Below are 12,555 nucleotides of genomic sequence, written 5' to 3'. Positions count from 1 at the left end.
TGATTTTATTATTTATTTATTTTTTCCAGCTTTAGTGAGGAAAAATTGATAAATTAAAATTATATATATTAAAGTGTACAATTTGATGTTTTGATATACATGTATATTGTGAAATGACCACCACAAAAATAGGGAACACTTCACAAATTTGCATGTCATTCTTGCACAAGGGCCAAGTTAATCTTCTCTGTATCATTCTAATTTTAGTATATGTGCTGCCAAAGCAAACACAAAATTGAGCGATTATTCATTTTATATACGTATATACTGTTTACTGAGCACTTACTTGCAGGCCAGGCTTAGATGCTTAGAGTTTTAGGTGTTCAGGATATAACCATGAAACTCAAAAATTAATCCCTGCTGTTACTGAGCTTGAGTTCTGTCAGAGTAGACAGGAAATAAACAATTTAAATAACATAAGTAGTGTGGCGTGTGTCATTAGCTGCTGAAAAATAAAACAAAGCAGAGAAATGTAAAAATGAAAACGTCGTTTTAGCTAGGATAACAGTGGAAAGGCTTCCTGAGAAGTTGGTGTTTGAGTAAGGGCCCACGTAAAGCAGAGCAGTCATTATTGTGGAAGGAGGCACCCTCCAAGCAGAGGGAATCGTACACGCCCTGAGATGGGCGTGTTTCAGAGTCTTCAGAGTGGTGAGGATGCTGCTACAGCTGGGAAAGAGGAAGCAAGGGGAGAAGGAGGAGATGACGTAAGAGTCGTAAATAACAAGCGGCCATATCACATGGGTTCCTGAGTTATTGTGGAAGCACTGGTTTTGGTTCAGAGTAAGATGGGAATCTACTGAGGATTTTGAGCAGAATGAAAGCATCTGACTTAAAGCAACAGAACCTCACTTGGGCTCCTATTTTGAGACTAGATGAAGAGGTGCAAGGCTAGCAATGGGGAGACCACTTACTTAATCAAACTAGAGTGGCTTTAACTGGACTGATAGCAGTAGAGATGGTGAAAAGTATTAGGATTCTACTCGGTTGTAATATTGTATACTCATATGTTGATACATTCATATATTATAGTGTTCCCTTTTATGGTTTTTTAAATCTGTTATTGGTAGTTGTTTTCCTTTTTCATTTTGTATTTTGTTTAGTTACATATTATTTTATTTTTTTAACTCCATCAGTTTGTCCTGTCACTGGTTCTCAACCTCAGGGTGAGGAACACGTAGGGAGCCATTGGAAAGACTTAGAGCCATCACTCCCATTTTTAGTTGTCACATGAGTTGGGGAAGGGTATATGTTGGCGTTTAGTTTTCTGGGTCCTGGGAGTGCAAAGATCCTGTAGTTTCTGACAGTTGTACACAATGAAGACTCATCCTGTCTAAAATATGCCCCCACTGTGTATATAATGCTGACTCTCTAGCTCATTGATTTTTTTCAAAGAAATATTGTTCTGACATTGAGAATTCCATCATTTCCGCATTTCTGCTTCCCGTCCTTTATTTCTTTTTTTTTTTATTTCTTAAGTTGACTTTGTTGTTCTTTTCCTAATTTCTTAGCTCATTTGTATTTATATTTATCCTCTGATCGATGTATGGTTGACTTTTGAACAACACAGGTTTGAACTGCACGTTCTACTTATACATGGATTTTTTTTCCCCCCCAGTGGTAAATTCCACAGTACTGTATGATCCATGGTTGGTTGCATCCCCAGATTTTTGACTGAGCGGCAGGCTGGTGTCCCTTCCCCTGCACTCTTCTCCGGTCAGCTGTATTTGAAAATGTAAATTTCCCCTGGGCACTCTTGTTAGCTATGCCCTGCAAATTTTGATATGTGTTCATTTATATTTCCTGAATACCTATCATAGTACCAGCATGTAGTAAGTACTCAATAGGTGTTTGCTAATCAATTTGAACCCACCCCACCAGCCCACGTTCTTCCTTAGAGGGTACACTCCATGTTTACTGATGTGTTGTGTAATGATTTACATTGCACCCACTTATATTTGATTTCATGTTAATATCTGCTCTTCGTATTTTAGGTGCAGCAGTTGCAAGGAGTTTACAGTTTACAAGAACAGCATTTCTGGACCTTATGTTCTGATGTTTATGTTGGGACCTTGAAATTAGTAGTAGCACCTGATGCAGATGCCAGGTGGATTTTAAGCCAAACGCATAACATTTTTACTCAGGTATGATATTTTTACTAACCTCTTTTAAGGGTCTAGGAATTTATTGTATCTACTAGTTTTAAAAATATTTACTACTTATCATATTAAATATATATATATATATTCTATACTGTGAGGTATATATAAAAGATTTTTTCAATCACAGAGTCAAATTTGGGAGATCCTTGCTTTTGTGAATACTCTTAATGAAGATAGTCCTGTTTATTCATCATTGAGCTGATTTGAGCTCCTTATGAAAAAGTAGATTCTCCTTTACTGACACTCCTTATAAAACATGTTATATGCTGTTTGAAGCTAGGAGTTCTAAGATAGTATTTGGAATAAGAATAATGCCTGGTAAGTCGCTTTAACTTAAAGCAAACTCTCTTTTAACATATTTGTCGATAGCAAAGCCACTGCTCCTTCTTTGTGATGTAATGACTTAAGATGCTCTTGAGTTTTTCTTAATTCTGTATATGGAATCATGAATTAGTCAGTTCATGGCTGCAACCAAATTATATCAGGTAATGTTTATGCCATCGTGAGTTGACATAGTGACTGATAAACTAAAAGTGATTACTAGGTTATTCTGAACCTACTGGGAAAATAAGAACATCATGTCAAGAATATCTGAGGAGAGAGAGACCACAGATTTTTTTTGGAGGGGGCTGGTTCTGGTTTGCTGGAAATATTTGGCAGAAAATGTAGATGTTGATGCTGCTGCCAAATTTATCTAACACATAAATCTAATGTGGAAACTGATTCCATGCCATAAAAATCTGTGCTTGAAAACTGACCCAGGCCTCCTAATGTGATGCAGTGGGAAGTATACCTGACCTGTGTAATACTCTTGCCAGAAGAGTTAATGTAAATCTAGTCACTCATAAACGACCAGACAAACCCAGCTTGTGGCCTGTCACCCTGGACTCCTAAAAAGGGTCATGAAAGCAATAAGAGGAACGATAGCGGCTTTTTGTAAATTAGAGGAGACTTCACAATTAAATGGCAGTGTGTGGTGCCTGACTGGACCTTAAACCGGGGAGAAACATCACAAAGGAAACTGCTGGGTAATCAGGAAATTGAAATATGGATACATAATAGTTCACATAATTGTGTAGGTGTTAAACTTCTTTGGTATGATACGGTACTGTGGCTGTAGAAGAAAACTCATGTTCTTAGGATTTACATGCCAAAGGATTTAGTGGCAGAGCATCAGGATGTCTAACTTTCCAATGCTTCAGCAAAAGAGAAAAGGATTACAAATAAATACACATACAGAAAAAAAAAGCAAATATGGCAAAATATTGGCGATTGGTTTATATAGGTGATGGGTAGATAGGTATTTATTGCTCTATTCTTTTGTCTTTAAGTCTTTTTCAAGCTAAAAAGTTAAAAAATAAAACTTCGGTGGTTCCTCATTACCACCAGGATAGAGCCCAAACTTTTTAGCATGATCCAGTTCACTTTTCAAGCCTCTCTCCTGCTATTCACTGCCATGTACGTCATACTCCAGCCCCACTGGACACTACTTATCTGTGTGAGACAAAAATCCTACTCTAATGTAAAGGTCCGATTCAATTGTTACTTTCTCTCTAAAGCCTTAAAGACCCTTCTAAGCCTCATATTACAAATGAGAGAAAGAGAGAGGGACAGATGGACAGTTTAAATTCAGGACCTTAGCATAAATTAAATGATCTCTCTTGTCTAGTAAAAGAGAGATGTGTGGTTATGTTCCTTTGGAATAATTAATGAAATGGTCCTATAATGTAGGCAACAGCAAGACTTACTCTACTGCAAAACAATATACTAGTTTCATTTATTTATCCTAGACTTTTTTAAGAACCAAGTCTTTTCTTAGCAGGTGCTGTAAGAAATCTATACTTTTGTGAGTTTCATAATGCAGCATGTAAAAACCTTCACAGTAAGTCAGAATCCTTCTCACACCTCCTCCTTTTTTCAGAGGCAAAAAGGAGAGCATGGCTAGCCTTCAGTAGCTTTCAACAACCTTGCTTTCCAGTGTCATTTCTAGATCATGATTCTTTCCTTCAGTCTATCGATTTTCTCCTAGTTATACCATGTCCTTCCACCCTCACAGCATGAGCGCCTGTCCAGCTTTAGAATACCTCATGCTGTCCTAAAACTTTGGCACTTAAGTCACAGTTCTCCCTCTGAGAAAGAAGTGTGATTTACTGGTTTAGAAATGCACAAGCAGTGGTGTCTGTGCTAAGAACTGCTGAAGTTGTAATTGAAGTGTGTGGAGGGAGGTTCGTCTGGTAACCGTAGAAATCTTGGCTTTGAAAATGGCTGAAATTGAGTTTACTCAGCTTCTTCTTTGGTTTTGGAAGCTGTATTTGGGTTTTGGAAATTTTCAGTTCTAAAACATAATTAAGCCTTTTTATCAGCTAAGGTCAAACCAGCTTGATTTCATTCCTTGCAGAGACCAGGGACTGTCTTAGGCTTGCAGTGAAAATGGTTCAACACATTTTTCCCAGTGGGGAGAGTGAAGTCACCCTACTCATAACTTTCATTCCACACATTTAATGATTGTAAGTTGATGTGTGATAATTATTTTTGGTTCTGAAATATGTGAAATCGAAGGATTTTTTAAAAATTATTTTCCTTTTCTGCTTATGCCCTCATCACACATATTCATTATCCTATGAGTATATCCTAGGGCTTGCAGTAACATTTTCAATTCTTGAATTGAAATTTAAGTTTTTTTACATTTTTTAGAAATTTAAATTCTATCTTAATCATAGATTTTACTTACTAAAAGTAATAAAACTCAGATTGCTTCATTTTTTAGAAAAAAATTACACTAATGCTTTAAGTACTTTTCTTGTAGAAAGATTTTAAATACTGGTGGCCTTAGTTCCAAAAGACCAAAAGAAGAATTTTCTCAATACCTGGTGCTTCTATGATATTTTAAAGTATTTTTCTTAGAGCTGATCTTAAATTTATCAAAAAAATGTTTTAAGTTGTTCTTGTTAAAATTTGTATGGAGGTAACTTTGAGGTTAACATTAAATTTGAGAACTATAACTTTTTGTTTTGTTTATAAATCTGTAAGCTTTGTGACTCTTTTGGAACTGTACATTAAGCATGTCTTTTTATTTTCATTTTCCATAGTTATCACTTAATCATGAATGGTTAAGGCAGCTGGGTTGCTGTCACGAATGTAGAATAACACAAGTGAATTGGTAGAAGTCTCTTCAGTATTTATATTTCTTTGGGATTATTGGTTAAGTGATAATCCAGTTTTAAACTACAAGGTTTTTGTTGACATTGAAAAAGTCCATTCTCTTCACTGCATGCACTAACTTTTTAAAAATGATGTATCTTTTGGGAATTGATGAACTAGAAAACATTATTTACATTTAGTATTTGAGCAGGATGTGGACGTGGGAAACTGGATGAGGAAAGCAGTTTATCATTTTATGTTTCTTGTTTTGAACTGGCTGATATTATCTGTTAATTTTTTAGACACACTTTTGTTTAGAAATAATGTTAGAAGAAAAATCTAGAACATACTTGGGCTCATAACCCTCCTCAGCTCCACAAAGCAGAAAAGACAATTTAACTTAATGCGTGTTATTTACTCTTCAATAGAACTTCTATCTTGCTATCTTCCATTTTTTCTCTTCTGGCCTGTTTCTGCCTGTTAAGTCCTAACTCCTCGACTTCCTGCTTCAGCCTTCTGTTCTCTAGTCTCTAGGCTCAAAATAGAAGTTAACACTGATACCCAGGAGGAACCTGAAGAGCCTCCTCACTAGCCCAGTTGAGAGTTCCTCAAGATTCAGAACCTCCCACCTCCACCACTCTCCTGCATGCATAATCCCTTCAGTGTTTCTGACAGCAGACATCACCCCACTTGTTGTGTCCTGGGAGGTGAGAGTAGAAAGGAGGAAAAAGCTATCCAGTCTTCCAGGTGGTGAGCTCTTTTTCCACCCTTTCCTGTTTGGGGGTGGGGGGGTGTTAATCTTTTGTAAGTGTTGGTTGTTTTTCATTAATCCACAGGGTTTAAGTGCTCATTTGTCGATGATGGTGGACAGAACAACAGCATCAGCAACTGGCCTTATTGAGAGCCCTCCACATGCCAAGCACTGTGATGGGTGCCTAATGCATGAGTCTATCCTTACAAGACAGGTGGGGTATTAGCCCCAGTTTATAGAAAAGGGAGCCCAGACCCACGTGATTGTTCAAGACTTGTAATTTCATCATTTTCAGTCACTATTTCATGAATTCTGAGATGATTTTGTTTTCACATGAGAGACTTAGGCAGTTTTTCAAAAATTCATTTTTATGGGGTAAAGATTAATGCTTTCAGTCAAAAACTAAAGTAGAAAGTTTCTGTAGTTTTTGAGAATTGGTAGAGAAGTACAATCATTAATTTTCTGTAGCCATATTATTTATTTTTCTAAATCTTCTTAGAAGCATAGGTGTTTAAAATAACTGTCTTTCCCATTTTAAAAAGTTTTAACTGATTTTTTTATGGTTTGTACATGATTCTCAGGATATAAGCTACAACTATCCTATGGTTTTCACTTTTGTGAAGGACAGCCCTCAGCAGGCCTCTGAGTGCTAGTGTCATCCCGATAGTAGAATATTTAAGGGAACCAAGCCCCGTTCTGATCTCCTGGAGTATTTGTCATGGGAATAAACTGTATAGGAAATCTAGTTTGTGTTCAGCAAGTAGGTGACATACTATAGGAGTCTTTGAAAATTTCACTTTTTCTATCTACTTCGAAGGAAATTGAGAAAGGAAAATGGGAAACTGGAAGACCTAAAGCTGTGCCCATCCAGCCAGATGGGTGAAACGCATCACTTTTCTGTTAGACAGAGCTTTTGTATGAAGCAGTGGGCCCTTAGGGGAAAAATACCAGCTTGAGTAATTAACTCATGATTATGCAAAGATCAATTTACCTAGCCTCTTTGTTTTTCTCCCTTTTTTTTTTTATTGCCTTGGGCTACCTCATTTCTTATTACCATCTTCACTGTGTTTGGACCAGCATTTAGGAAAGTGGCAGAGATAATAATGGGAGACCAACTTATTTTGTCCATTTAACTTTCATTAACAAGTTTGTTGAAAAGAAATTAAGTCAGTTTATTTGGGCAATAAAGAGTTGGATACAACTTGACCACTGAAGAACAACTTGAGGTTAGATATGCAAGAAATTTGCAAAAGGGTTTCCTAAGTACAGTTATTTTGGGGCCCATCTGGTTGAGTAAATCAAATATAATCAATCATAATTTGTTTTTTATAGCATGTAAAATCTTTCTCATATGTTCACACATGATCCTTACAGTAGTGCCTGTTACTAACAAGGGTTTATTAAATGTCAAATACTGAATGATGTATTATACACAACAGTTTTGTGAGATAGGTAGGGTTGATATTTATCCACAATTCTAAAATTAGAAAAACTGAGATTCTGTTTCAGTTTTTAGCTTAAAATCGTAAGATATTAAGTTCTATCTTTTTTCTGCCACAGACCTCTTTAAGGAGTACATGCTGTTAAATGCATTTTCAGAGAACTTTAACTTTACCACAGCAAGGATTTTTTTTTTCCTTTTTAATGAGACAAAAAAGCTAACATGTTTTCTGTGCTGGAAAGGCACTGGGGTCGTATCGGGCTTTTTATTTCATTAGAGCAGCTCCTGCCTCTTTGGGCATTCATAGTGTTGGGCACAGCCCTCCAACTTGAATGCTAGGGGGAAAGAAAGCCATGCTAGAAGCAATGCTTTGAAGAGCCCAGAAATTCCTATGAAAAGGTAGCATTATTATTTTATCCCCCACTCTGGATTTTCCTTTCTTTTAAATGTTCGAATTTACTTTTCATTCTGTGTTACTGACAAAGTGCTTATTGTAACTGATTGCATGCTTTAATGTTTTTCAAATTGTTTATTTGAAAGAAGGAAATTAGTAGAATTTCACTTCATCCAACTGTTAATCACTTACTGTGTGGTGGGCACTCCTTGAGGTTCTGGGAGTCAGCAGTGAAAAAATAGACAATCTTTTTATTTCAGAGAGAGTCCATTATCAATGAAGAGTGACAATAAACAGTATCACAGCAAAGAAGTTTTATGATATATTAGCAAGTAATAAGTGTTATAGATAAGGAGAGCAGAGTAGAGAGACCAGAGGTGCTGAGGCATTTACCGTTTCTTGTACCAAGCTTTGTTTTTTTTTTCCTTTATGGATGGATAGATAGATAGATAGATGATATCTATCTCATCGTCTCATCTGACATACTATATATACTTGGTTTTTTATCATCTACCCTCCTTCCTAGTTCCCAATAGCTTATAAACTCCATGAGCACAAGGTATTTTATACCTGTTTTGCTGGCTATTGTATTCCCAGGGGATAGAACAGTACCAGGAATTCTAAGAGATGCACAAAACTATTTGTTGGATGAATGAATTGACTGCGTTTGATATAGGGTGGTCAGAGTAGTCCTCACTGACATCTGAGTAGAGATGTGACAAGAGAGGGAATGTGTCATGCGGCAGTCTTTAGGACCATTGTTCCAGGCAGAAGAGCCAGTTGTGGCTGGAACAGAGTGACCAAAGGGAGAAGAGTACAAAGTAAAACAAGAGAAGGAATCAAGGACCAGATCATGGGAGGGCTTTAAAGGCCTTTAAAGATAAGGACTCAGACCTAAGGACTAAGGAAGATTAAACTGTTGTTGGGTTTGAGTGATAGAGTGGCAGCACCGTAGTTTCCAGCTCTGCTGGAAACAGACCAAAGCAGTGCAAAGCTAAAAGAGTGAAAACTAGATCACAGGCCATTACAAAATACAGGTAAGAGACGATAGAGACTCAGGCCAGGGGATAGCCGTGGAGGTTCCGTAAAGTGATCAGAGCAGTTGCAGCATTGAGGGAGGACTTGAGCTGGAGAAGATACCTGATCAGCAGGTTTGAGGGAAGGAGATAGTGATCAGCTTAGCTGTGTTTCGGTGCTTTCAGATGTTCATGAGTAGAACTGTCAAGTATATGGTAGGTAGGTTTCAGCCTACAAAAAGTGTGAGAATGTAGACGGTACTGAAAGTCTGAATATTGGGTAAGACCATGTAGGGGGGAGTATCAAAAAAGAAGGGATCTGAGGATTGAGTCTTCGGGTATTTGAGTGTTTAGTGTTCAAAGACAGGAGGCAGAACCCACAAAGGAGACTGAGAACGACTGATAAGTGAGGTAAAAGGGCAATCAGTGAGTACTCTGTGGAAGCTAAGAGTGGGAAAAGTGTTTCAGCAGAAGGAACTGATCCCCTGTGTCCTTGCTGCTAGACGAGTCACTAAGATGAGGACTGAGAATTGAGCACTGGTCTGAGCAATTTAGGGGAAGTGGTTGGCCACAAAAGTTTGGTTGAAACGGTTTCAAGAGAGAAGAGAGTAAAGGAATTGTAGACAGCAAATATAGAAAAATTGATAACAGAAGAGATGGGGGCAATTTTGAGATCAGTGTCCTTGAATAGCAAGTTTATATCCAAAATTGAAGGGATGAGTTGGAGTGTAAAGGAATGAATAACTAATAGATGGTTTTACTTATTTCAGTGTTTACAAATCATTTATCATAGGGAGATTTAGATGGCATTGATTTCTGGTTTTAGTAGCCAACTCGTCAATCACTGTAGTGTTCTCTCTAGGAGAATACAGGTAGATGGATAACCTCATTTTTCCAAAATTCACTTGGGCAAGGCATGTAATTAGTAGCACAGCTTTCTTTTGTAGAGCTATATGGAGAATTTTTTTGTTTGTTTTTGTAACTTATTAACATACTTGTTTCTAAAATAAAATTATTGGCACTTTATGATGAAAAATAGAGAATTCTTTCCTAAAGACAGAAGAGAAAAATAATTCTTCCCTTTTTCAAAAAGAAAGAAAAAAATTTTTTCCTACTACTTTTCAGAAATATATAGTCTGTTATAGTTTGTTTAATTTTCTTATTTTTTTTTTTTTTTAACTTTTCAGGCCGGAGTGAGACAGCTTTATGTACAGATTGACTTTGCGGCCATGTAATGAGTGAAAAGAAACTATGCTTTTTGGGGGGACCTAATTTTTCTGGTACTGTACAATCCTAAACATTGTACCTAGCTTTCTAAAATGAGAAATCGTCACTACAACTCCCCAGCGCCAAGTAGACCAGGTGGAGTCCACCGTTTGTGCTCTGCCGGGAGTTTACAACTAAGGGGTCAGAAGTAAGAGGACCTCTCCTGGACTTCTGGTCTTGTCTTTGTGCTCTTCTCACCAAACCATTTTGATTTCTGAGGTTTCTAGTTTGGTTCCAGGGTATTGTTTTCTCGGTGTTGTTTCCTTTTTTTTTTTTTATTTCAAATGCCCTCACTCCCACCCCTCATCCTAGTCAGTAAGAAATTCAGACTGTGGGTCTCTAATCATCTGGAATGTCTTCACTGAAGCTGCTGGAAACCACTGCTTTCATTCCCACAAAACCAGTGTTATTTTAAAAAAGAAAAAAAAAAAGAAATGGAAATCTGTTTTATATGTAATGTCACAGTTGTTGACGTTTTTCAATATAATCATATGTTTGTGAAATTGTTTGTACCTTGCAAACTTATGAACCAAACCATATTGGGTTTTCAAAGTGCCTTTGTATCAGAAAATGTATTTGCCAGCATAGAAATGTTCCATCAAAGGTCATGTGTATTTTTTTTAATGGGTATTCTGTATTCTGTACAAAATAAGACTCTTGTTAGTAACATATACAGATGTCTTTTTGTGTACTTCAAGCATAGGTTTAGATACAGAAAAATTTGCCTTTTATTGCTCTCTCATCAAAAAATAAAAGGTGTTATTTTGCTTTTTAAATCAAATTCAGTTATTAAATTATTTTGTGGACTGTGTTTTCAAAACTTTGCAGATGCTTCTGTTATACAGACAGATGTTTTGACTTATGACATCTGCTGAATTTCAAATTTTGAAAAAGCTACTGTGTCTATGATAAACTTTCCTGTATCTCTTTGCTGTTTTTAAAGATTCTCTTAATGAAAGGGAAAAGCATGTAGAGTGAAAGCAGAAAAGGTTGTGACAATGTTATTTTGCTTTTTCGTTTTTCAAATGCCAAGTTCTATAATTTGTTTTCCTATGCAAGCATTGCAAAAATACAGTTGCTTTCAGGAATCCTAAAATGGCATTTTACTGAGTTTGAAGTATTGAAGGTATGGAGTAAATGTGCTAATGTAGAACTCCTAACACAAGTATCTTGGAAGTTCATAAATAAGTTGATTTCTAGGTTCTTGTTTATTTGAAAAATAAAATTGCAATTTGAGATAAGTGCTCGAACACTCTACTTAAATGTTCTCTGTGTTTTATGAAGAAATTGATCTGCATAGATATTTTCCCACTGTACTTCATTTTCTCATAATGTACATTCCTTTTTAACTGAAAAGGAAAAATTAAAAAAAAAATTTGGGGGGGGAACCCTGCAGGATGGAAATGAATGTTTAGAGTGAAGATAAGTAATAAGCACTTTTTCACTGATGTGGCAGAAATCACTGTTGGTTTTGTCTTAAGTTTCAGAGTACCTATTACCCTATTTCTGACCTACAATTTATGAAATATACTGTAAATTGCAGACTACTTGCTTCATGCTTTTCTAAACCACTGCAGATTGCCGTGAGCTATTGATAGTCTCCTTTTTCTGCAGATTACGTAGTATTTTCAAAGTATTTTTACATACTGCCAGGTAGTTCTGAAGCTAAAAATTCCTCAACAGAATACTTTTAAGTGAAACAATTGTTAAGATGTTTCAAGAGGGTAATATAAAAGGAAATGTTCTGATAATGGTACTGCTTTTTCACTCTAAGTAGTCACTTGGAAGTTTGCATCCACTGCCAAGCCTGAGATACTCTGTAGGTTTTGGCATATTGTGGAAAGTGACAGGTCTGCATGAAGGCAGGGACTTCGATGTGTGCCTTTAAAACCTAATTATGTGAAACTGTACTGATCCTTTGCATACAGAGGTAATATTTGCATTGGGCTGTAAAATTTACCAGTGCACACTGAAGATCCACTTCTGCCTTTCATAGAGTCCTCCATTCCAAGTGAAGTTTTCTGTCAAAATATGCATCACTTTAAGTTTTACACTCTCAGTACACAAGTGCATGAGTGTGGTTTTTTAGGACATTTGACCAGGATGAAACTCTTTATTTTGCACCTGTTATAAGAGATCTCCAATTCATATCATTTAGCAGGTTGGCATTAACATTTACGATATAATTAAATGTTCTTAAACCTGCGTGTACAACAGGAAAACAATTTTTTTTCTCACTCTTAGGAAATACTTTTGTCTTCTCAGTGTTCTTGGCACAGATGTACTGCTAAAGTAGATAATTTCACTGAGAAATACTACTTGATTATTCTTATAAAATACATTTAGAATGTCTCTATTGGGGATTCTAATGTTGGGCTAATTTGGGG

General features: G+C 36.5%; 1 protein-coding gene and 1 non-coding gene across 3 annotated transcripts in view; one reads left to right on the top strand and one right to left on the bottom strand.

Moving 5' to 3' along the window:
- Positions 1-11,425, top strand: part of SLC30A7 (solute carrier family 30 member 7) — an 88,173-nt gene extending 76,748 nt beyond the window's left edge. Inside the window, exons 10-11 of one of the 2 annotated variants that reach the window (XM_065907935.1) lie at positions 1,992-2,141; positions 10,090-11,425. In XM_065907935.1, the coding sequence (XP_065764007.1) occupies positions 1,992-2,141; positions 10,090-10,137 (198 nt within the window). In that variant the 3' untranslated portion in view covers positions 10,138-11,425. Of the gene's footprint in view, positions 1-1,991; positions 2,142-6,136; positions 10,062-10,089 lie in introns of those variants that run through there. The other variant, XM_065907927.1, reaches the window with a different exon arrangement.
- LOC136156734 (U6 spliceosomal RNA) lies at positions 125-231 on the bottom strand. Its single transcript, XR_010661218.1, has one exon. It is a non-coding gene; the product is annotated as a U6 spliceosomal RNA (small nuclear RNA).
- Positions 11,426-12,555: the final 1,130 nt, after the last annotated feature.

This window comes from Muntiacus reevesi, chromosome 1 (assembly GCF_963930625.1).
Source record: "Muntiacus reevesi chromosome 1, mMunRee1.1, whole genome shotgun sequence".
Lineage (NCBI taxonomy): Eukaryota > Metazoa > Chordata > Mammalia > Artiodactyla > Cervidae > Muntiacus > Muntiacus reevesi.
Note: the sequence above shows the minus strand (reverse complement) of the source record. Positions and strands in the feature narration are given on the sequence as shown.